The 26,774-nt window shown below is 44.7% G+C and overlaps 1 protein-coding gene across 1 annotated transcript; it reads right to left on the bottom strand.

Moving 5' to 3' along the window:
* Nucleotides 1–1,146: 1,146 nt before the first annotated feature.
* Nucleotides 1,147–25,174, bottom strand: rab3ab (RAB3A, member RAS oncogene family, b). The gene is made up of 5 exons (XM_072244609.1): nt 25,122–25,174; nt 10,248–10,475; nt 8,187–8,305; nt 3,818–3,942; nt 1,147–1,698 (listed from the first exon to the last, which is right to left on the bottom strand). The coding sequence occupies exons 2-5, from the start codon at nt 10,473–10,475 to the stop codon at nt 1,508–1,510; spliced, it is 663 nt and encodes a 220-aa protein (XP_072100710.1). The 5' UTR covers nt 25,122–25,174; the 3' UTR covers nt 1,147–1,507.
* Nucleotides 25,175–26,774: the final 1,600 nt, after the last annotated feature.

The raw sequence follows: 26,774 nt of genomic DNA, 5'->3' as shown, positions 1-26,774 counted from the left end.
CCAGATCCCCATGACTCTCAAACCCCTGAACTATCTACCTCCATATTAAATATCTCTAATGATCTAACCTCCATAACTCTGGGATACAGCAAATTTCATAGCTTCATTATCTTCTGAGTGAGGGAACAGTTATGTACCTCAAGGCTCACTTCTTCATACCGTTCCCTTCGATTCCTCTCTCCCATATGTGTTCTATCAGCTTCCCCTTAAACCCTTCTCCGGTGTTCACCTGAACTCTTCTCCATCAGGGCAAGCTCCACATTATCCTTATTCTCCGAGGAAAGAAAATGCTATCAACCATCTTAGATGGATGGATTCTGGCTCCATCGTCTAATATGGAGAAGCAACATTTCTAAGTGCCAAAGCCTTTTGTTCATCCTAAATACCTGTCATACATTCACCTCCTTACCACAGAATGAAATTGCACCTTGCACAACTTCCTTCCATGTACCCTGACGGTTCCTTTTGTGGCTTCTCCAGAACTTGTGTGTGTTATGGAGTCTAGTATTGTTTGCTGCTTTGAGTATGGTTTAACCAGTTTAATACAACATGTCTTTCCTCTCTATTCATCTAGAAATGAGCCCCAGAGCTTGCTTGCAGCATCTTGCTGGGCCTTATCGATCGTGCACGGAGAGGCCCATGCAGACAGATGGGGAGCTGCAGTGTGGCTTTGGCTGGCAAAAGTGACACCTAGGTTGGCTAATTCAAAGGGTAACAGTCAGGGTGCATGTAAACTGAGGGAACGATCAGAGTGAGCCTCGCGATACTGCTGTACAAAGGCGCGTGTGATCACTGCAGAGTCAACAGTGCAGACCCCACTCCCTCAGTACCTTGTAGACCCTCACAACCAGAGTGGGTAGTTGGAATATTTCTATGTACGCATGTGCACGTCTGAAAATAAGTGAGAGAGAGAGAGAGAGAGACACACACACACACACACACACACGCACACAATCGTAAAGCTGTATCAGAGATGGCACAAGAACTAATATTTTCACAGGGGAATAATTCACATATAAACTTAAAGGTCAAATTTTCACCGCAAAAGTACTGAACCTCCCTGCTCAGGCAGAAGTAATTGCAGGAACTAACCCAGGGATAGGTGGGGAAGCAGAGGGCTGTCAGATCAACTGCATGTCAACCAAAGAACGATTGTCACAAATGCCATATTGGGCATCGTCATTACAGGGAGCCGGGAAGTTGGGAGTGAGTAATGTGAAATGTCCTGGCTTTGTTTTATACCCTCCGTAACCTGCGTATCCTGATCACACAGCACCCTACCCCAGGCATCGCTTTGGGAGGGAGGCATTCTCAGGCCTGCTGGCAGCTTTGTCCATAGGGGAGCCGGCTTGTCTGCCTTGCATTTGAAGGGAGCAGTAGGAGGGCAGGACATGAAGGAGGGAGGGGAGAGGAAGAGTGAGAGTGAGAGAGAGAGAGAGAGAGATAGAGAGATAGATAGAGGTAAAAATAAATAAAGGAGGTGTTGGGACTGTTTCCTGGGAGGTATTTAGCAGCCGCAGTCCTGATGTGGAGGGGCAGGCTGCTCGTTCAGCTGTGTACCTTGCTTCACCCCAGTCACCGCAGGGTCAGCAGCGTCCAAGCTCTCCGACATCTTCTCGCAGATGATGTCCACCAGACGCTCAAACGTCTGCTTGACGTTGATGTTGTCTTTTGCGCTGGCTTCGAAAAACTCAAATCCTGTAAGCAAAGATGTAATAAGGGTGAAGGTTTGATCCAGTGACTGAAGGCAAAGGATCAGAAGTTACTCCTTTTGGATAAGAAACAGAGAATGACACATATACACAATGTTCTTGAATTCCTGTGTCATCATAGCCTGTCCCAATGTCAGGCATGAGCAATGTAGGAAATGCAGCTGATAATCTGTAGTCAGGAAAATCCCAAAAGTGGGGATGTGATATCCAAATAATCTGCTTTTAGAGGCATTAGTTGGGGGATAATTGTTGCTTCTTGCAATAGTGCAATCGAATTTCATTTACATCCATCTTAAAAAGCAGTTTAATGATCCATCTGAAAGTTGGACTCCTGAATTTGTGTGCTTAAGTGCCTGGTGTGGGTCTTGAACCCACAACTTTCAGGGGTGCTCCAACCGGATTCAGACTTGGTACAGAGAGGCTGCTTCCATTTTAATCACTTTCCAGAAAATGCTAAAAGAGGCTGTGTTTTGGATACGGTGGTCAGGTTTGACTGGCTACATTGCTATTTGAGTGACACATGAGAGGATTTGGTGTCACCAGAGGACACTGTAGAACATCCACAGGTGCGTCATTGAAACCTTGCCCAGTAACGTGCAATTCAACGCTCCCTGGGATTGAAAGCTCAGTAACCAACAGCAGTGACTGAAGGTGTTCCAGTTCAGTGTACTCTGCTCCTCACTTCACTCCGTGCTCAGCAGAGGGTGCAGACCCGCGGACTGCAGGGAAGACTGATACCGCATGCCTTCTCACTTCACTCACACAAACACCCCAACCACTTTCTCACCTCTCCCTGGAAAACTGAGAAAAGAAGGAAGCGATCCACGCCTCAAGTTTTATCCCCCAACTAATTAGATTAAAGCTGTTTCTTTACCCATCTTAGCTCCACACCCTTTTATGCACTGCCCAAAAAAAGATCTGTCACAGAGTCTTGGAAACTTTTTTTGATTTATAGTCTCTGAGAGGAGAAATGTCAGATCTCCAGCATTCAACATGATGAAATCCATGTTTCACAAACAATTGAGCTCTAATTTTGATTTTCTAATTTTAACCTCTGGGCCCATTCCATCAGTCTCTTTCCACTGACCCTAACAGAGCCTTTCATCATTTACCAAATCCTATGAGACTACTCCATAGTTTTCCTTCGTCAAAGCATATAAGCCGCATTTATGTAAGCTGTCCTCACAATTTAACCTTTTACTTCCAGCTCACTTTGACCTTTTGTTGGACATGTTTATAGAAAAGCTTATCATTGACTCTTGATCTCACTCACACACCCTTTATAAAGGTTTTTTTAAAAAATTTCCTCAGACCAACCTTCCAACTCCAAATATTTAACATCTTGCACCCAAAGATCTTGCAGCATCCAACACAGTGAACTATTTGACCATGTTAATTTTGTTTGTGTTCTTAAAACTCCAGCTAGGCCTTCTCAAAATCTTCCCTCACTCATCACCCTCTTCATAGTTTAAATTTCTTAAACCTGGAGCCATCTTTACTTCAGCCCCATCACTGCCCCCTGTACTCCTCACACCTACCAAGTTAACAGAATACTCCCCTTGTTGGGTGTCCCTGCAAACTCCAAGTTACCCAAAATTCCACTGCGTGATTTGAATCACCCGTCACTGTTGTTGTCTCTGACCCATGCTCATTCTCGCTCTGACAGTGCCATGATTTTCAATTTTCCATCCTTATTTCTAAATCCCACTAGGCTCTGCCTTCCATATTTCAATAACCTGCTCTATCCCAGCACTCATCCCCGATCTCAGTTCCACTCTATCTCTGACCTCTTCGGCACATCTAGATTCAACACTCTAGCATCAGCAGCCATCTTGAACCACTCCATTCTTACGTGGATTCTAAGCTCTGGAACTCCCACTTTAAGCAAAGACGTTAAAACTACCCCCTTGACCGAACATTTGGTTATCTTTCCTCATTTGCTTTTGTTGCTTGGTGTTCGACTCTGCTTAATCACAGCTCTGAAGTTCTTCAGGACATTTGAAAGCTCTATTTTCTCTGAACCATAGTCGTAGGTGGTCTTGGTAAGAATGAGATCAGAACTATCCTCAGTAACGAAAGCTTTAGATTAGTACTGGCAACCTTACCTAGATGATCAGCCAACTGTTTTCCTCCTTCTGCTAGTACCACACGTTCGTCTTCCATGTCACATTTGTTCCCAACCAGCAAGACCTGAGCATTGTCCCAAGAGTAAGTCTTAATCTGTGTTGACCTGTGAGGAACAGAAACGGGAGCATTTAATACACCGAAGGAATAAAAACAGCAAGAGTCCCGCAGGAGATGTCTCTTCAGCAGCTTTATCACTGATGGCTCCCTTCCATCAGCATTCAACTGATAAATTGTAGTCAGGAAGATCTCACAAATGGGGTTGTGATAATGGGGCACATGGTAGCATAGCAGTTAGGACAATTGCTCTTCAGTGGCAGCGATAATGGATCAGGGCTTGATTCCTGCCACTGTCTGTAAGCAGTTTGTACGTTCTCCCTGTCACCATGTGGGTTTCCTCTGGGTGCTCCAGTTTCTTCCCATATTCCAAAGGTTTAGGGTTAGTAAGTGGGTGCATGCTATGTTGGTCCCGGAAATGAGGTGACACCCGCGGGCTGCCCCCAGCCCAAACCTCGCTGATGTGATTTGACACAAATGATGCACTTCACTGTATGATTCAATGTGCGTGTGACAAATAAAGCTAATCTCTGTTTACTTACTTGCAACCTGCAAGGCTACCCACATAAATACTGCACCAAGAAATCAGGGCAGCGGCTGAGTATCCTGTTTTGAGTGATTCCTCTCCTGACCTGTTAAATACTTCCACTATCGACAAGGCACAATTCAGAAGCTTCATGGAATACTCTCCATTTGCCAATAACAACCAAGGTCAGTGCGGTCCAGGGCAAAGTAGCAGACTTGGTACTGGTACTGGTTTACGATTGTCACATGTACCAAGATACAGTGAGAAGCTCGCCTTGAATACTGCTCACACAGATCAAATCATTACACAGTGCATTGAGCTACAATAAGGTAAAACAATAAAAATACAGAATAAGGCATAAAAGTTACTGAAAAAAGCACAGAGCAGATAAACAATAAAGTGCAAGATCATAACGAGATAGTTTGTGAGGTCAAGAGTCGATCTTGTCCTACAAGAGGTCTATCCAAGACTCCAGTAACAGCCAGGTAGAAGCTGCCCTTGAGCCTGGAGGTGTGCGCTTTCAGGCTTTTTTTTCTTCAGCCTGATGGGAGAGGGGAGAAGAAGAAACGTCTGGGTTGGGAAGGGTCTTTGAGCATGCCCACTGCTTTACTGAGAAGTAAAGCCACCTTAACCATTCACATGTCCCACCAAATGGCATAGCCGTGTTTCAACAAAAATGCACCGTAACACCTTACCAAGGCTTTGACAGCAACTCCCAAACATGCAGTCTCAACCAGGAACCAGAGAACACCACCACCTGCAGGCTCTTCTTCAGATCACACATCATCCTGACTTGGAAACATCTCGTGGTCTCTTCATTATTGTCTGGAACTTCTGAATTAACAGGACTTCAGGGACTGAGCCACTGAGTAGATTCAAGGGAGAAATAGATGTGATGTTGGGGTGACAGATCCCTTGTGCACAGAGCAGACACAAGGGGGAAATAGCCTACTCCCGATTATATTTGTCTATGTTCTGTGGGAACATAGAGTGCAGCAGTTCAAGAAGGCTGTGTACCTTCTCAAGGGCAATTGAAACCGGCTTTGGAACAACTCTCACATCCATGAGAGCATAAATTAAAAAATAGACAGCTGAAGTAAACTCTCTGATGTCAGCAACATCCCAATGAGGATGTTCAGTTACAGAATGGATATCAATGTGTTTGATTTCTTCTATTTGAAAAAGAGTAACCTACCACCTACCCATGACCAAGCATCTTAATCCAACATCCACTGAGATGTTGAAAATCATGAAATGAATGACGCTGAACAGCCACCAAGCAGAGTGATTAGATTTTGCATCAGCCTTCACTGTGGAAGACACCAGCAATATGGTGGACGTCCCAGGTGTCGGGGGCATGAAATGTGTGAAGTTACCATAACTAGAAAGAAAGTTCTTGGGGAAACTGAAAGGACTGAAGGTGGATAAGTCACCTGGACCAGATGATATACACTCTAGAGTTCTGAAAGATGTGGCTGAAGAGATTGTGGAGGCATTAGTAATGATCTTTAAAGAATCACTAGATTCTGGAATGGTTCTGGAAGACTGGAAGATTGCAGATGTCACTCCATTCTTCAAGAAGGGAGACAGGCGGAAGAAAGGAGACTATAAGCCAGTTACTCTGATTTCAATGGTTGGGAAGATGTTGGAGTCAATTATTAAGGATGAAGTCTCAGGAAATGTGAAGGCACATGACAAAATAGGCCATAGTCAGCATGGTTTCCTCAAGGGAATACCTTGCCTGACAAATCTATTGGAATTCTTTGAAGAAATAACAAGCAGGATAAACAAAAGAGAATTGGTTGATGTTGTGTACTTGGATTTTCAGAAGACCTTTGACAAGCTGCCACACATGAGGCGTGAGCCCATAGCACACAGGGACAATTCTAGTATGGATAAAGCAGTGGCTGATTAGCAGGAGGCAAAGTGTGGGAATTAAGGGAGCCTCTTCTGGTTGGCTGCCAGTGACTAGTGTTATTTTACAGGGGTCTGTGTTGGGACCAATTCTTTTTACATTATATGTGAATGATTTGAATGATGGAATTGCTGGCTTTGTTGCAAAGTTTGCAGGCAATATGAAGGCAGGTGGATGGGGCAGGTAGTTTTGAAGAAGTATAGAGGCTACAAAAGGACTTTGACAGATTAGGAGAATGGGCAAAGAAATGGCAGATGGAATACAGTGTCGGGAAGTGTATGGAAATGAAAGGGTTGACTATTTTCTAAATGGAGAGAAAATACAAAATACTGAGGTGCAAAGGGACTTGGGAGTCTTTGAGTCGGTGGTGAGGAAGGTGAATGCAATGTTAGCATTCATTTCTGGAGGACTAGAATAAAAAAGCAAGGACATAATGTTGAGACTTTATAAAATATTGGTGAAGCCTCAGAATATTGTGAACAGTTTTGGGCCCTTCATCTTAGAAATAATGTGCTGAAACTGGAGAGGGTTCAAAAGAGGTTCATGAAAATGATTCCAGGCTTGTTGTATGAAGGCTGTTTGATGGCTCTGGGGCCTGTATTCACTAGAATTCAAAAGAATGAGGGGTGACCTCATTGAAACCTATCGAATGGTGAAAGGGCTTGATAGAGTAGATGTGGAGAGGACATTTCCTATGGTGGGAGAGTCTAAGACCAGAGGACGCAGCCTCAGAACGGAGGGGTGTCCTTTTAGAACTGAGATGAGGAGGAATTTCTTTAGCAGGAGAGTGGTATATCTGTAGAGTTCATTGCCAGGCAGCTGTGGAAGCCAAGTCTTTATCTATATTTAAGGCAGAGGTTGATAGATTGTTGATTGTTCAGGACATGAAGGGATACGGGGAGAAGGCAGCAGATCGGGGCTGGGAGGAAAATTGGATTGTCCACAATGAAATAGCAGGCCAGACTGGATGGGCCAAATGGCCTATTTCTGCTCCTATATCTAACAGTCTTGTGGTCTTACAAATTAAGAGGTTCAGCAAAAGACCCATAAGACAATGGAGCACATTTAGGCCATTCAGCCCATCAAGTCTGCCCCATCATTCCATTGTGGCTGATTTAATATCTCTCAACACCATTCATCTGCCCTCTCCCCATATCCTTTGACATCCTTACTAATCAAGAACCTATCAACCCCCGCTTAAAATATTCCCAATATCTTGGCCTCCGCAGCCATTTGTGGCAATACATTCCACAGATTCTCCAGCCTCTGGCTAAAGAAATTTGTCTTCATCTCTGTTCTAAAGGGACATCCTTGTGTTCTGAGGCTGTGCCCCCGGTCCTAGATGCCCCTCCTATAGGAAACATCCTCTCCATGTCCACTCTGAAGACTCATTCTTTTTCCAAATAAGCCATGACCATTCATTTTCAAAATGTTTCAATGAGAACCCTCCTCAGTCTTTTAAACTCCAGCAAGTACAGGCCCAGAGGAGAGAGGAGGAAATATGTTTTACTCAGTGAGTTCTAACATTGCAGGAAGAGATTCAATGGGAACACTTTGAAGTGAGGTCACCAAACCAAATTATTAGTCGTTCCTCTCTCCACAGATGCTGCCTGACCTGCTGAGTGTTTCCAGCATTGTCTGATTTATTTCACATTCTAAGCCTTTGTGGATTTTTGATTCATCAACTTCAAAAGGAAGCTGGCTGAATTCTAAAAGGAAAAATCAATGGCAGTGAAGTGGTGGGAGAAGGTGAAACGAAGGGGAGAACTTGCTTAAAGAGCAAGCGGAGTTGTGCACGGCATCATTCTAGGAGTCAGAGCCCCTCCAGTCCAGACATCCACAGATAACTTACCAGTCCTGGACAGCATTAAAGGATTCTTCGTTGGTGATATCATACATCAAGATGAAGCCCATGGCACCGCGATAGTAAGCTGTTGTGATAGTTCGATACCGCTCCTGACCGGCCGTGTCCTGTAGTAAACAAAAACATTTGCTGAACACACCACGGAATTGTAACACGTTAAAGAAAATGACTCCATAGCATAGTAAATGTTGTGAGCTTGGCCTCAGCTCAACTTTATTATCTGTTCTCATAACCCTAGAGAATCAAAACTCTCTTGATCGCAGCTTGAATATATTTAATGATTCAATCTATGCAGCAGGGAATTCTAAAGATTTATGACTGTCTGAGAGAAGGAACAGCTCCTCAGCTCTCTACACATAGAATCTTGCAGCACAATACAGGCCCTTTGGCCCAAGATATTGAGCCGCCCTCTTAACCTCTTCCAAGATCAATCTAACACTTGCCTCCTATTTGATCCCTTATTTTAGTACGAGGGAAAGAGTTTCTCGGGACCTACATTGTCAAGTCTCAACGTAATCTTATACATTTTAAAGATCACTTCTGATTCAAATGCTACATGTTTTTTAACACCAATATTTGAGTGAAACATGAAGATTCTTCACAGTAGGTCCTATTCAAGAGATTCTGACTCTGAGCCCTATGTGTAAGAAGGTCATTGGACAGAACTAAAACTCTGCTCAAAGAGGCAAGATTGAAAGATTCTCAGAATAGGAAAGAAAGGAAGAAGGAGCAAGGTACAGAATTCCAGAAATTGGGAAAGGCCACTGATGGTAGGATACAGGAACTGGAGAATGACCAGGTACAGAATTGAAGGTGTGACAAGATATCGAGAGTTGCAGGGTGGTGAGGCAAAAGGTAGGAGAGAGGCCATGGAGGGTCTTGATTCTCCAATGATTCTCCTTGATTCTCACATGTCCTCCAATGAGAGGGTGCTCCTCAAGGTACATGCCACAATACCTGGTAATGGTTGAGCATCTCCTAAGCCCCAAACCCCAAGCAGCTACTCAGCTCATTGTCTTTTCAACTGAGAACTACGATACAGGATGTCTCGAGAATGAAATGCTCCACCAATGCTTGATCTTGCAGTTTCAGCAGTAGCTAGGTCAAATTCAAGTGGGGTGCTGCTCCATGTAAAAACTGCTGCTACACTTTTCCATCAATACATGTCAACGTCACGCCCATTTTACAGCCACCCAAGGACACCTGTGTTTTCCTGCCACCTTTGAATGGAGAGTTACGTTCACATTGCACCATTCACACCCCTTTCAATGGAGTACTTTTGCAGAACACGCACACAAAGTGCTGCAGGAACCCAGCGGGTCAGGCGACATCTACGGAGAGAAATAAACAGTTGACCCTTCAGGATTGGAAAGGAAGGGAGAAGGCGGCAGAATAAGACGGTGGAAGGGAGGGGAAGGGGTACGAGCTGGTAGGTGATAGGTGAAACCGGGTGAAGGGGAAGGTGGGTGGGTGGGGGAAGGGAGGGTGAAGTAAGAAGCCAGGACGTGATAGGTGGAAGATGTAAAGGACTAAATAAGAAGGAATCTGATAGGAGTGGAGAGTGGACCATGGAAGAAGGGGGCTCAGGGGGAGGTAATAAGGTGGAGAGGAGAAGACGAGGGGTAAGAAGAGAACCAGTATTGGCATGGGAAACAGAGAGAAAGGGGAGGGGTGTTTAAATTACTGGGAGTTAGAGAAATCAATGTTCCTGCCATCAGATTGGAAGTTATCCAGACGGAATATGAGGTATTGCTCCTCTGACCTGAGTGTGGCCTCTTCATGGCAGGAGAGGAAGGTCAAGGACTGACATGTCAGAATGGCAATGGGAAATCAAACTGAAATAGGTGGCCACCAGGAAATCCTGCGTTTTGTGGGGGATGGAGTGAAGGTGCTCAACGAGGCGGTCCCCACACTACTGATGCAGAGGAGCCTGCACCAGAAGAACTTGATACAGAGTGGGATAAGTATCCCATTCTCCCTTTATTCCACAGGTATGATCCGGGCTACACACATTCACAACAGGAACAGAACAGGAGTCACTTGACCTACCCAGATCTGCAGTTTGATCCGCTTTTCATTCCTATAAATTGTCTTCACTTTGAAGTCGATCCCAACCGTACTGACGAAGGCTGGAGTAAAAGAATCGTCGGCATATCGGAATAAGAACGATGTTTTCCCAACACTGCTGTTGCCGATGATCAGAATCTTGAACATGTAGTCAAAATTCTGATCTGAGGACTCCTTCTGCCCAAAACGTGGGTCTGTAGCTGAAGCCATCTACAAAAAGCAGAATTAATGCTGAAGATCACAGGAGAATGTTAATGGAACAACTTCCATCATGTAGCTTTGCAAACCTTTCCAAATTTTTCCAGGCCTTCATGTACCAATTGGAATCATGGAACCAAATGTCTAATTGTACCCAGAAAGATAATGAAAAGAGCATTATACACTCAGTGGCTACTTTATTAGGTAGCTCCTGTGCCTAGTAAAGTGGGCACTAAACATGTATCCATGGTCTTCTGCTGCTGTAGCCCATCCGCTTCAAGGATCAACCTACTGTGCATTCAGAAATGTTCTTCTGCCCGCCATTGTTGTAACGGGTGGTTATTTGAGTTACTGTCGCCTTCCTGACAGCTCGAACCAGTCTGGCCATTCTCCTCTGACCTCTCTCATTAACAAGGCATTTTCACACACAGAAATGTCGCTCACTGGATTTGTTTGTTTCTCACACCATTCTCTGAAAATACTAGATTCGTTTGTGTGTAAAAATCTCAGATCAGCAGTTTCTGAGATACTTGAACCACCCTGTCTGGCACCAACAATCGTTCCACAGTCAACATTACCTAGATCACATTTCTTCCCCATACTGAACCTCTTGAGCATGTCTGCATGCTTTTATGCATTGGGTTGATGCCACACGATTGACTAATCAGAGATTAGCATTATCCAGCGGTGTACAAGTATACCTAATAAAGTGGCCACTGAGTGTAAGGAGTATGAAACGCAGAAAAGAACTCATTGGTGGGCACTAGCTTGGAGGGGGGGTATTGCCAATTTCCCCCTGTCCTTTTCTCTTTCTTGGAGAGATGGAATTGCTTGGCAGGGGCTAGGACACTGCAAAGATAACTTCTATGTACTTTGTGCAAGGTTCACCAAGTTGATTCCAGAGATGAAGGGGTTAACCTATGAGGAGAGATTGAGTTGCCTGGGACTATACTCTCTGGCGTTCAGAAGAATGAGAGGGGATCTTATAGAAACATACAACATTTTGAAAGGGATAGATAAGCTAGAAGTAGGAAAGTTGTTTCCATTTGTAGGTGAGACTAGAACTAGGGGTCATTGCTTCAAGATTCGGGGGAGAAGATTTAGGACGGAGATGAGGAGAAACTGTTTTTCCCAGAGAGTGGTGAATCTGTGTCCAGGGAAGCAGTTGAGGCTTCCTCACTAAATATATTTAAGATACAGTTAAGTCAATTTTTACATAGTAGGGGAATTAAGGGTTATGGAGAAAAGGCAGGTAGAAGGAGCTGAGTTTACAGACAGATCAGCCATGATCTTATTGAATGGCGAGGCAGGCTTGATGGGGCTGGATGGCCTACTCCTGCTCCTATTCCTTATGTTCTTACATGAAACTACTCTCTCATTGTCCCAACAAAAATAAAGCAACCTACATAACTTGTTGCAAATTTCCAATTCACATTCTCCCTTTCATTTTCCTCTCTTTCTGCTGCAGGCTTCCTCAGTAGAATTCCTAAACAGATTCCAACTTAAGACACTTGATTCGACTAAGGTCCTCCCATGGTTCCTGAGATATTGACTCATCCTGTGATGGCTGCTAAATAACAGGCAGCCAGTTTGTTAGCCAGTTGGATGATCCTTGGCTGTCAAAAAAGCAACTATCTACAAGTTGAGTACTTTACCTAACAAGGGTAAGCCAGATCTTTCAAAGGGGTCTGCCTAGTCCCACCATCCATGCCTGCCATTTCAGTGTCCACCCCCCCCAGCCCACACACAAATTTTTCTCCTTCAATATTTACCCTACCTGAAAACCATCATCGATTCTACAAAAAAATCTGATTTTTTAAAGTTTTTTTTTGGAAATGCTTAGTTATTGGTTTACAGGAAATGTACATTGTTGCTGAGATTAACATTTATAGTCCAACCCTCTTGCGCCCCTCAGTATTGATGGATGTGGAACTGGGTAAGGGCGGTTGACTGCTTTCCTGAAGGATCTCCCTGAACTGGATGGGTAATTCCGCGTCCACCTTCATCAAGAGAAGCTTCTTATTCTGTAATCCAATCAAGCAACTTAACCACAATTCAGATCCATCCCATTTGAAACAGCTCTTCGCTCCGTAATGATCTTTTACACCCAGCCGAGAGAGTTGACAGGATTTCTGCTTGACAAGGTATTCAAATGCCAGCATTCTCTTGGCATTGCTTTTACACAACACTGCCTCTGGGACTGCAGTATTCCCTCAAATACTGCAGTGTAGCACTCAGTCAGTACTGTATTTCACCCAGTGTGGTGGTCCTTAATAATTCCCTTTGGATAACAGCATTCCAACAATACTGTCTTTCCAACACAGCAGCTCTCCCTTAATACTGCACTGGAGACTCAATGTGGATTTTTGAACTCCATTCTTTGGAGTGGGATTTAAACCCATAACCTTCGGACAGAGGCAGAGGCACCAAGCCTCAGCTTCTCAACAACTGTCCTCTGTCTCAGCTCCATGACTTTTCTCCTGGGTGTTGCTTGGAACTCTTCCTTGATTACAGGAAGCACCAGTGTAATCCCAAAGGGTTAGGAACTCTCAGCTCTCTGCCCCTTCTACTCCAGATGGTTTTAGGTGTCAAGATCAGGTGGTTGACTCTGAACTGCCTTCTCAGTGTAGGGACAATTGGGGAGGGATGATAAGTACCTGACTCTGCCTACCATGTCAACATCAACATAAAAATAAATGGCTTCATCACTGCACAGATCAAAACTTAGAACATACTCTGTAGTCTACATTTAACGTAGCAGCTTTAACAAGAAAAACTGTTCACGGCTCTTCAGAGAACTGTTAAGAGTATCAAGCAATTACGATGTGACTAAACCCTTGGGTTTAAAGGAGAATTTGAAAAGAGAATGGAGGGGCAGGAACATTTTAGTGGCGAAATCCCAGAGTGTGGGGCACAGTCACTGACAGCTGAGTGACTTAAATCAGGGATGTGCAAGCAGGAAGTACGGAGAGATTTTGGGAAGGCTCGCTGGAAGAGAGACCATGTAGGGATTTAAAAAAAATACAGGCATAACTGGACCTGGGAGCAGCAAATCACAAACATGAGAGGGTGTGGAGATGCTGGAAATCCAAAGCAACACACACAAAATGCTGGAGGAACTCAGCAGGCCAGGCAACAACCACAGAAATTAATATACAATCCTAGCCTCCTTCCCTTCCCCCCACTTTTTACTCTGTGCCTTCCCCTTTCCTTTCCAGTCCTGAAGGAGAGACTTGGCCTGAAACGTGAACTGTTCATTCATTCCCATAGATGCTGCCAGACCTGCTGAGTTCCTCCAGCATTCTGTGTGTGTTGCTCTGGACTGGCAGCAGTGTTGGTAACTGGACACAAAAGCAATGGGAGAAAATTAAAACACAGGCAGTATCGTTCTTGGTAAGCCAGATAAGACAGGCTGGCCAACGAGGCAGAACTAGAGTTGTCAACCCAGAAGCAGAAAAATCCGTGGTGTATGATACAAAACACGTTCAGGAGGAGCAGCTAAGGTGAAGTATTTGGCTAGAAAGTTGATTAAATGAGTGGAATGCGCTAGAACACCTCAGGGTGAAAAACAATTGGATGAATTATTGAAGAGATTGGGGCAATTGTCAGAAAGAAAAACCAAAATATCGGTATCTAATCCACATTTCACAACGTTAGGACATCCTAAAGCACCTCACAGACAAGGGACGCCACATCCCAGAACATTTGGGAAGCATTTAGATGAGCAGTTGAAGCACCATGGCAGTGAAGGCTACGGGCCAAGTGCTGGAAAATGGGAGTAGCCCAGATGGATACGATCACCAGCATGAACACCATTGACCAAAGCATTTGTTTCCTTGCTGTACAACTGCAATCTAAGAAACAGGATCATCTGTAAGATTGGGAACACAGCAGCCAGTCTGAGCCCAGCAAGTACCCACAATCAGCATTGTGATAATGACTAGATATCTACCTTGATGATGTGGTAAGGGGCCTACAAGTAGGACAAAGAGGTGACTTCTCTTGGTCTTCTTTAAGTGGTCGTCATGAAACATTCTGCAGCTACCTGTGACTGGTTCCGTAAGATTGTAAGGGGGGGCAGGCACGGGGTGGTGGAGATAAGCTCCCACTACTTATTAAATGCTCCCAACGGCGTGTGTCTCAAATAGCCTCTGACAACCAAGTCCGGCTCCTGGCCTTCTCATGAGGCTGAGCTACTACGCCTGGCTGAACATTTCAACTGACAAGAGAAGGAGCAAAGGGGGGTTTCTGGTGCCTTAGTCACTTCAGGCAGATGGGGTTTATCAGCCATGGTTGGCAGCTCACCTAGGAGAAGGAAAACTCTGATCTCAAACCTCCACTGCCTTGTGGCTCTACCCACTCATCGGGAAGGCTTTGGGAGTAAGCCCCAAGGAAAACTCCGGAGCATTGAGTTCAATGCTGACTGGCATCTCCTGGTACCAAACTGTATCAGACCCTGCCATTCCTTTGGATTCATCAGCTGCATGGAGAGGGGGAGCCTGCTGAACGCGCAACAGCTTGCTCTCCACGCCGTACTGCCCTGGCTTGCGTATTGGTTTCTGTACAGATAGGACACAACACCCATGGTTGGCCCTGACCAGCAGAGGGCGCCAACCTGAGACTGCTAATGGAGCCTCAGTTCAACCTGGAAGATGCCTGGGAGTATGGAGCTCTCTCCCCTGCCACTACAGTGAACTGACAGTCCAGACTTCAGTGACCGAGGAATGGGATTTGAACAGAGTCAGAGGTAGCACTCAGACTCACAGCCACATCTCACAAGGAGAATGAGTGAAAGCAGCTTGATAGACTTTGACCAATTTCTAAAATGCCCAGCGATTAAAGCCCCTTCATATCCACCCACCACCGAACGCTCAAGTGATGAAACTCAACTTGGAAGCTGGTGTGCTGTCCTATTGGAAATGATATATCCCAATATGTATCACCTTACACCACACGCTGTCGGAGCAGTGCTGCCAGGATAATCAAGGACACGACCCACCCAGCCAACACACTTTTCGTCCCTCTTCCCTCAGGGAGAAGGCTCAGGAGCTTGAAGACTCGTACGGCCAGATTTGGGAACAGCTTCTTTCCAACTGTGATAAGACTGCTGAACGGATCCTGACCCGGATCTGGGCCATACCCTCCAAATATCCGGACCTGCCTCTCGGTTTTTTTGCACTACCTTACTTTCCCTTTTCTATTTTCTATTTATGATTTATAATTTAAATTTTTAATATTTACTATCGATTTGTAATCCAGGGAGCGGGAAGCACAGAATCAAATATCGCTGTGATGACTGTATGTTCTAGTATCAATTGTTTGGTGACAATGAAGTAAAAAGTATTCTAGTTGTGCTGCCATCAAGCTAGTGTTGCTGACAGTACCCTGGCTGTGACAGTAGGGAACTCGAGTCTGACCACATGTTAACCCTTTCCCCACCAACAATTCATCACTCCATTCTGCGTCATCCCTTCCTTCCATGAACTGCATTCTTCCATCCCTAAAGCTTCCCTCATATTTTCTCAGGTTTGGCACCAGATCTTGCACTGTAGGCCTCAGACTCCACTCTCATTGCTTACTCTTTCTCAGTACCCTGGCCAATATCTCACCCTCAGGCAATTCAGACAGAGCCACTGGGGAGGACGTTTGTGGATTTTGACCCAGGTACGATGAAGACACGCAATCTACTTCCAAACACTCCTCGAAGAGTAGATGATTTTGCTTCTCATTTACGAAATTGATGACTTGAAGGTTAAGTTGTCACATCTGCCACAGTCTCACCTTTCAGTCTGGTTGTCCTTCACCCAGTTTGATTCCTTCTACATCCGTTCCTGTTTCAGTTAATCAGTTTTGTTCATTCAACTCATTATGTCATTGATCATTAGCATCCTGTTTGTTTAATCATGCACTGGGCTATATGGGCTATATACCTACAAATCTTTAACTTGACAAGTGGGCCATTACTTTTGTTACTTACTTTAATGAAGTACGAACAATTCTCTAACATTTAATTTTTTGAAAAATGTATGTCCGTAACTCAAAAAATTGCTCTTTCCTTTTGACACACTAATCTAGAAGACAAAAATAAACATCTAAAAACAAATTTTATATAAATATCTAGGGTGCACAATACTTTTGCATAGTACTATGTATTTGTAAAGCTAGGGTTTATTAATGCCTAACCTGAAACAGCTTCAAAATAGTAAAATAATTTGTCTGTCCACTTGGTCACCGCTCCATCTTTCATCATATTTTTTTTTAAAAAGGTGGTACCTCCAAGTTGTGCTTTTGTGCTGGTCTTTGAATCAGGACTTGGACCCCAACCTTGCGCTCAACCCACTGATACATTGCTGACCTACAAGAGTTACTCCTAATCCAAAGGGAAGAGCAACTATAGCTTAAACCAAAATCAGGCAAGGATGGGCCAATATGTTCCCACACACAGTAGTAAATGCAACTCCCTTTGTCAAACTTAGCATGATCTGAATTCATTTATTGGGAGATGAGATTCAAAAACTATAGGGACAGGTGAGATGAAATAAGGGAGGAGGCTCTCGTAGGGCTTATGCTCTGTTTTTATGCAGTAAAAGTCTATGTAAATTAAAGTGAGTGCATTTCAGTATTACTTAGCTAGAACATCCAAAAGCCACAACAATACTTGAGTAACTGACTCATCTCTTCAAACCTGTTCCAGCATTCAATACGGTTGTGGCTGACCGTTTGCCTCAACAGTTTTAGTGACATGGTTGGTAGAGCTGCTCCCTCACAGGGCCAGGAGATCCGTGTTTAATCCTGATCTCAGGTGCTGTTGGTGTGGATCTCACAAGCTTTCCCTCTGACTGCACGGGTAAGTTGGAAGATTATTTGACCATTGTAAATTTCCCCGAGTGTACAGCTGAGTGGTAGAACCTGGTAGGAATGGATAAGAATGTAGACAGAATAAAAAATGATCCAATGTAGGGCTAGTATAAGTGGGTAGTTGCTGGGCTGAAAGGCCCACTTCCATGGCATATTGCTCTATAACCCTATGAATTTCCTGCCCAATCACTATGTGGCCTCATTTCCTTGGTGTCCAAATATCTCATCAATATCAGCCTTGAACCTTTCAGTGACTGAGCTCCACCATGTGACATAGTGAATGTCCCCAAATTTCTCTTTGTCTCCATCCAAAACAGCAAGCATTTTGCAAAAACTTCCTTCTTCCAGGTACAGGATTCTAGATTCACCAGGCAGAGAACATAGACTCTCAGAATCCACAATGTCACTGCTCCTCAGAATTTGCTACAACAGAATAAGATTACCTTCTAAACATGGGCCAATTTTATTTGAGCTCTTTTCAGAGAATCCACATGGTAGTGCAATGCTTCACCGTGCCACCGGTCACCGAAGAAGATTCAATTCCCACTGCTGTCTGTAAGGAGTCTGTACGTTCTCCCCATGACCACATGGGTTTCCTCCAGTGCTCCGTTTCCTCCCACATTCCAAAGTCCAGGTACCAATCAATGGTAGCGACCAGCCTCAAATGGTTTTCCCAATCTTTGTGAAAGGTGTCCGATCCTTCCTGGTGATACAGCAAGCTGCCCAATCTGGCATCCATCCTCCATCCCACATCAGATGGGGCAGCACGGTGGCATAGTGGTTAACACAACGCTTTACAGTACAGGCGACCCGGGTTCAATTCCCATCGCTGCCGGTAAGGGGCTTGTACGTTCTCCCCATGACCGCGTGGGGCTCCTCCAGGTGCTCCGGTTTCTTCCAGCCGTCCAAAGACGTACCGGTTGGTAGGTTAACTGGCCATGGTAAATAGTCCCGTGATCAGGCTAGGGTTAAATTGGGGGATTGCTGGGTGGGGCAGCTCAAAGGGCTGGAAAGGCTTATTCCTCTCTGTATCTCAATAAAAATGAACTCTCCCTTTCTATTCCTATTTGTTGTAGATGCAAACTACTCATTTCACTGTATAACACACACAAAGTGCCGGAGGAACTCAGCAGACCAGGCAGGAAAAGCGTAGTCGATGTTTCAGGCCAAAGCTCTTCGGCGGGACCGGTACGTACATTTCACTGTATGTTTTGATATACATGAGACAAAGGAAGCTGGCCTCTGAGTGACCTGCTTGTCCCTAGAATCAACCCAATGCCTCCACATTACATGGACTTGGGTGCAGATGCTGTGAAAGGTGCTACAGAAATGCACACCGGTTCCTTTAAGATGAAGAAGGCCAGTCATATCCCTCCATCCTTTAAAAATGCCCATGATCTCCCTCCTCCCACTGTTCCTACAAGTAAGGTTGAGAGTCATTGTTGATACAAGATAGAACCAAACCGTGAGTCAAATCTACACTGAATTAACAGCAGCACCATGGGTGGTTTGACAGCAGGTTCCAGGCAGCCAATGTCTTCACAGCTCAGCATGAGAATGAAATTTCACCATGGATACCGGGGCAGCCTATCATAACCAAAGGAGCCAGTGCAGTTCATGGATACGCTTCAGCACAAATCAGCATGTTCTGTTGGGATGTGTCATATGAGGTTACCATGGGCACGCATGGCTGGCTATCATTTAATGCTTTCACCACAATTATTACGATGCTATATAATGGGAGTGAGCAAGGAGAGAGTGGGGATTCTGCTCTTCGATGTCTGTATCAGTGCTGGTTTAACTGGGTAAGAGGAAAATGACCTGATGACTCTAAACGTGCTCCCGGCAAGACAACCCAGCCTGTGGTGAATGTGACCAGATGTTAATAGATGAAGAGGCAGGCAGTCAACCAGAAGTCCCACTGGCTGCCCATGACCCTGTGATCGCAGCGGGAGACACACTGACAACGTGGAGCACAACACTGGGTTAGGAAATTGCCCTCATAATGAATTGGGTTCGCAGGCGAAGAATGCTGTATAGTGTGCAATGTAAGGCGGGGGAGGGCACACAAGAAAACTGGAATGGAAAGGGAGAATTCATGTGGGATGAAGATGGATGCCAGATTGAGGAGCTTATTGTAGCACTAGGAGAGATCAGACATCTTTCACAGGGACTGGAAGGCCCATTTGAGGTTGATCCCTTGTTATCCCCCCCCCAAGATTGGTATCAAAAACCCCATCAAGCCATTTGGGATATCATATGAGGCATAAGGAAAGGAGGATGGAAACATTTGCCATCAGAAGACTTTATAGTTTGATAGTTTCAAGACTGTTGTAGAAATGGGCAAATGATTTATGCACAACAAGATCCCAGAAATAGGACTGTGATAATTTCCAGATAATCTGATTTTTTAAAGCAGTGTTGGATGGGGGATTTTAAATATTTTCCACAACACCAGGAAGAACTCTCTCGGTCTTCTTCAAAATAGAGAGGTACCACATTGTCTGCACCTGCCCCACTCCCCACCAAGGGAGCAGATGGACACTTTGGTTAGTTTCAACAGGCCAACACCTCAGGTGGCACATTGCCCTGGAGTTGTTTCTGGAGAGGCTCTTGTCTCTGCAAAATCTTCTGGTTGGAAGTAGAGTGTCTTCACACAAACTTGCAGAAAAAAATCTGCAATGTTCTCTCCTAAAAGCGGACGAGAATTAAAACGGTCAAAGCCAGGATCAAATTCCGTTTTATTAGGTAACAATTTTAAAGGATATACAAGGTGAGACAAGGAACAACACAGAATTGGTAGGCTAAATATCAAGCAGGTTCGATATGCTGTATGGTCTCTTCCTGTTCTTATGTACAGAACTCTGCTTAAGGTGCTTGGACTGCCCTGTGAAATGACCTTTGGCTTAACTGACACCAGTTTTATAAGAATAATCAGGCAACACAGATGTTAGTTAACTGCAAATACATGTTGGTGGATTGGAAACACAACCACATCTTAATAGGCTCTGCTTGAAGGCCTTGACAGGTTCTTTGCCCCTACCCAAGCTATTTGTATCAGTTCTGACAAAGGGTCACAGACTCAAAATATTGACTATTTTTCTTTCCGCAGATGCTCCCTGAGCTGCTGGGTTTTCCTGCAGACTTTGTTTCCGCTTTACCAATAACAAGTATCTGCAGACACACCCCACTGATGGCCAAGTAGGGGCAGCAGATCAAGAACAGCATTGTCAGAGCTCACTAAAAGAAGCATTTTGACACTCTGTCCTTTACTCCATACATTGCAAACTTTCTGGTGCATTTTAGATAACACACTTGGTCAAAGAGAAGTTGGAAAGGCTGTATGCTAACTGCACACCAAGATCTCAAGAGCCGATGGCGGATGCTGAAGTTGTAAAACTTGGCAGAGAGGAACCACAGTTGTAAATCTGCACCCTCATCAGCCCATACGTGGAAGACGGGACAGTATGTCCGGGTTCTCAGATCTGTATTCATGGACATCTTCAAGTTAGGAGACAAATCCAATTACGTTAATTACAGAGAAAGCTTTCTGTTGTTTGTCACGGGGAAAGTCATTGTGAGGGTGCTCTGCAACCACCTCCCTTGAAAGACCATACAGCTGTTCCCTGAATCAAGTATGGGGGAGGCAAAATGGATAAGATCCTCACTGCTGGACAACATCAGGACAAAAATGAGTGCAACACCACCACCCTGTGCCTGGACTTTCTTGAAGTCTGACTCTGGCATCAGAGAGGGACTGAGATCGTTCATCTCCACTCCACATCCTCCACATGATTGCATGCCTGCCACAACTTCAGTAAGTCTACATAGAGCAGACCCTACATCAGCTGTCAAGCAAGGCTGCGTCAGCACTCTTAACACTTTTCTCAAATTTTCCTCTCTGAATAATTGCATCTCACCTCCAACAAGTCTGTGGCTGATCTGTGGGATGGAGAGAAACTATTCAAATTGTGTCAGCTTCACTCCAGACAGCCTCATTAAACTGTGGCGAGCAGGTGACACCAGCGTTTCTGAGGTCAAGCTCAAAGTCATAGTTTACTCATTTCAACTTCAACTCACTTCATTTTCTGTGAGGAACTTCATTTGTGCAGTGGTAAGGACAACATCACAGAACTTAAGATATGCAACACCACACTACATATAGTAAAACACAATAGAAAACACTCACAATAGATAATAAACACTAATAATTGATGCACGTGATTTAGAATACAAATACACATAATAAAATGGACTGTTTTACTGTCAAAGGTGCTATGCCTACTACATATTCAAAACTGGGTGTTAAGGAAACAAATGGAGGAAGGCACAAACGAGACGAGGCTCTTCTGGTGCTGATGGACAGGGACCTGTAGCAGTGTTCAGATGGCAAGAGAGTGTAGTGTGTGTGAAATGTGTGTATAAAGTCCTCTGCTCTTTGCTGAGCCTTCTTTATTGTCCATCTGTTATGAATGCTGCTGAGTGAGTCTTGCTCCTGGCCAATGATTTTGCTACATATTCTGACAATTCAGTTGAGTGGGCTGAGGTTGACAGTGCTCATTGCTCCGAACCATGTCGTGATGCTGTAGGTTCATATTGATTCAATGAAGCATTTATAAAATGTCTGGAGAATCGATGGCTGGACCCGAAGTTTCCGCATCTTGCTAAGGAAAAAAAAACGTAGTTGGAACCTGGAGAGTATCGGCCCAGCATTGGTCTTAAAGCTGATTTTGTTATCTATATTTGTGCCGAGGTATTTGTATTCTCCAACACACGCTACCAACTGGTCACTTATTTCCAGGCTTGGGACTTGTTTTCTAAAGTCCACTACCATTTCCTTAGGTCCTGATAGTTGTTTGTGCACCATCCAAGTGATTGGTTTCCACGTTGATGCAGTCAGAGCTGGTAGTGGCAATGGTGACTGTGTCATCTGAGTACTTGCTGTACTGCATGCCTGGGTGTGATCTTCTGCAGTCGTCTGTGTACAGTGTGAAAAAGACTGGTGAGATAACCGAGGCCTGTGGTGCTCCAGTTGATGGTTGCCTGGTGGTGCTCAGATAACCACCAGATCTCACTTTTTGATGTCTCTCTGTGAGGAAGGAGGGGATGAGGGGTATGAGGTGGGGGTTTACAGTCATTTGCTGGAGCTTGCGTCCCATGAGATGGGGCTGCATAGTGTTAAGTGCACTGGACAAGTCCACTAACAACATCCTAACAAATGATCTGGGCCTCTCCAGCTGTGTGTAGGTATGGTGCAGTAACTGCAATCTTCACACCTCTTTTCAGCCTATAGGCAAACTGGAGAGAGTCAGTGAGCACACTTACCATCACGTGTAGCTGTGGTATATACTTTGATAATAAATTTTCTTTGACTTTGAAAATACAGTGACAAACATTCCAGTATTGTAACCCAGTGCCACATCTATACCAAACCAGAAAAGTACCCGGTGTTGTACAGTGACCAACCTACCCCAGCTAGCCCTAGGCTCCAATTTTGCATGGTGACAAATCCACTCAGCTGGGGGAGCACGCTTCCATCCCGACCCTAGCATGTTGCCCTGGGAGAACACAGTAACACTGGGTTCAGTTACCCTGCCAGATTTTTGCATCTTGACTTCCATTTGCAACAGCATGCAAGAAAACAGACCTTCACCCAAGCATCCTCAAAGTATAGGGGCTCTACTGTCCTGCCCCTGCTGCACATCACCACCCACTGACAAAAAGGTCCATGATGGGGCCCTTGGAAACACCTTCCATACTTGAGGGGGTATCCCTCAGCAAAGGCAGGCGTCACTGATGAAATTCACCATACCCTCCAGTACATCAATGCACCCTTTGATCAAACAGGACTTCAAACACCTGAGCCAGGCTTGGCAGCCTCAGAGATCGAGCAGGTCCCTCGGGGCACTAATGAGGTACCATTGACGCTGCCTCAACAAAATCCTCCAAATCTGGCAGGATAGCTGAACCACTGTCTCCGTACTCTCCCAAGGCAACATGTTAGGGCCAAGATGCAGAAATGCTCCCGCAGATGAGTGGACTTGTCACCATGTAAAATTGGAGCGTAATGCTGGCTGGTGTACTGATACTTTTCTGGTTTAGTACAGATGTGTTGCTATTAGGACACTGGGATTCAATACTGGAAGGTTTGTCATTGTATAGTCAAAGTAAATTTATTATCAAAGTATGCATATATCACCATAGGCTATCTTAGATCCAGTTTCTTGTAGGCATTTACAGGAAAATAAAGAACTACTACAGAATTTATTGAAACCATACATAAACAAAGTGACAAACAACCAATGTGTGAAAGGAAGCAAATAGTGCAAATAAAATAATACTGAGAACATGAGTTGTAAGTCGCTGAAAGTTTGTCTGTAGGTTGTGGAATCAGTTCGGCGCTAAAGTGAGTGAAGTTACCCACGCTGGTTCAGGAGCCTGATGGTCGTAGGGTAATAACTGTTCCTGAACCTGGTAGTGTGGGACCCAAGGCTCGTGTACCTCCTGCCCAATGGTAGCGGCAAGAAGAGAGCATGGGCTGATGGTGGGGGTCTTGAGGGATGCTGCTCTCCTGTAACAGCGGGCCTTGTAAACGTGCTCAGTGGTAGGGTGGTAGGGTGGGCTTTGCCTGTGATGGAATGGGCCATACCCACCACTTTCTGTAGACTCCTCCATTCCCGGGCATTGGTGTATAGTGGTGGGATGCAACACTGGTGGGGACAAAGCCCTTTGCTATAGTACACCATGGTGAGGACTTGACGGTATGGTTTCACACAAGTACAAGTACAATGATCTAATACAGCTATTACAATTAATGCATTAGGAACAGTGAATCATCCAAGATCTCTTATGTGTACAGAATTGCCCCAGTTTTGTTTGCAGCCCAGTTACTGACAGCTGGGTGCCCCCTATCGGCCAGTGACTTGTCCCAGTGGATCCGCAGAACACAAACCCCTCCACGCTACCTGCCAGCCCTGTGCCCTCTATTGGACAGTTTATAAATACACCGTAAAACCAGCTCCTCCAGCAGACAGCGCTGCACTCCAGCTGGAGAGCGCTTGCCCTCTATCGGAAAGGAAAAATGCAAACTCGTAACCATTTTCTAACCATACTCGTGGTTTGATTCTAGTGAAGATACGCTGTATTTACTACACGCAGTGTTTTATATACATATTGCTGTATTTTATATATATATATAGTGTCCGGGATACAAATCATAAGCCGTCCATTAGACAACTTGTATGATATTTTACTATTAACATTTACAGCAATTTATCGATGAATATGTTAACTCGGTTCCCTCCATCAACCCATCTAGCCTCACTGCAGTGAAGGTAGTCGGGATTAATTACAGCCTCAACACCAATAGGTGCAGCTTTTCGATGCGTATGGACACGGGGCGATATTTTCTGTCAGGTTAGTCAAGCCTTCGTTGACAGCGGCCGCGGTGACAGGCATAACTGCAGGAATGACAACAGCTCAAGAATGAATGGACCAAAGATCAGCACTAGTTCCAGGAGCTGTTGTCACCGCCATTAGTGGAAAAAAAATACCTTGGACATTGTAGCGGAATCAGTGAATGGATATAAGCTTTAATATTTTAGTGTGCTCGTTCCGCCCCACCCCGCCCCCTTCATCTGCCCCAACTCCATGACATCCTATGTCAAATGAAGGTTATAATTTTTCTTTCCCCAAAAAATGTTGCAATTGCACAAATGAATAATTAAATTAAATATAACAACACGCCCCATGCAATCTAATGCTTAGTGGATTTCAGCTCCAGCACGACTTAACCCTTACCTTTAAAGCGTTTGCCTCAGTGCCGGTCTCCACAAACACTGCAAGTCCTGCAGCAGCACCGCGGCTGATTGACAGCTCCTACTGACGTCACACCCAGGATACAGCTGAGAGGGAAGGGCAAGGTGCCCTGGACGGTGATTGACATCGCAACGAACCAATAAAACGCCAGGACATCTACAATCACTTGTCCAATATGTGTTTTATTACCCATTTATTAGTTTTACTTACATCGAGCAACATTCAAATAATTAAATAAAATTTAATAATTGAACTCCTTGGCACAATGGGCAAATTTTCGTTCATTCAGAAGCATGAATAATTCACAATAATTTGGGACTACAACCCATACCTGATCAGTTAAGATTTTTGTTTTGTTATTTATATATTTAAAAAGTTAAAACGCGTTGGCATGAATATAGACTTACTTTGTGCTAAAACATGAAATTTATTTAGTAAATTGAACCTCATGAATAATTAATTAGCTATATATTAATTATTTATTACGTGTACGGCTGTAACGCGCTCACGTGCAAGTCTTTTCTATTTTCGGCATTTTCAGCTGGCTTCCTGGATTTACGAGAATGAGTTAGCTATAGAATGCAAAGGAAAGAGAGAGCAGTTTCTGCACCGTTATGCATAATTAATGACGTAAATGATGTTTATGTATAATTCATCTCCGGTCTCCGCTGGACACCGATTTCTCCGGAGCTAGTGCCACCTAGAATTGGGAGATGACACGGTCGCCACACGAGGACCACATACGGTAACCCGGAGCCCAGTACATGGGAGATTCAAAGTTGCGGCGCTCGGGAAATTCAGCCGTGGAATTCTTCAATGTAGATTCCGATGGCAGCAAGTTGAGTTGTCGGTTGTGATTCGTAGCTAAACATAACATGACCCGATGGAGTACCTGGAAAGGCTCTGAAAACCCCCCTGTGGGAACCAACTGGCGGTATTCAAATAGTTTATTTATTCATTGAGATACAGCGCAGAGTAGACCCTTCGACCCGCTAATCACGGGACAATATTTACAACGATCAAATAACCTACCAATCAGTACATCTTTGGACTGTGGGAGGAAACCAGGGCACCCGGAGGAAACTCACGTGGTCATGGGGAGAATGTACAAACTCCTTACAGGGAGCAGTTGGGTTGCTGGTACAGTAAAGCATTAGTGTAGTAAAGCAATACACTACCATGCCACCCCAATATCTCATTGCTGCAGTTGGAAGTGCCCACCTGCTGTGAAAGGACAACAATTACACCAGTGCCCAAGATGAGCAGTGTGAGCTGCCTATCGTCCAGTAGCACTCACATCTACAGTGATGAAATGCTTTGAGAGGTTGGTCATGGCTAGGATCAACTGCCTCAGGAAGGACCTGGACCCACTGCAACTTGGCAATCGCCACAATAGGCCTACAGCAGATGCAATGTCAATGGCTCTCCACACAGCCTTGGATCACCTGGAGAATGCAAATACCTATGTCAGGATGCTGTTTATTGACTATAGCCCAGCATTTAACACCATCGTTCCTATAGTCTCGATCGAAAAGCTACAGAATGTTGGCCTCTGTACCTCCCTCTGCAACTGGATCCACAACTTCCTAACCGGAAGACCACAATCTGTGCAGATTGGAAACAACACCTCTTCCT

Source organism: Mobula birostris, chromosome 26 (genome assembly GCF_030028105.1).
Source record: "Mobula birostris isolate sMobBir1 chromosome 26, sMobBir1.hap1, whole genome shotgun sequence".
Classification (NCBI taxonomy): Eukaryota; Metazoa; Chordata; class Chondrichthyes; order Myliobatiformes; family Myliobatidae; genus Mobula; species Mobula birostris.
This window is presented reverse-complemented; position numbering and strand designations above follow the sequence as displayed.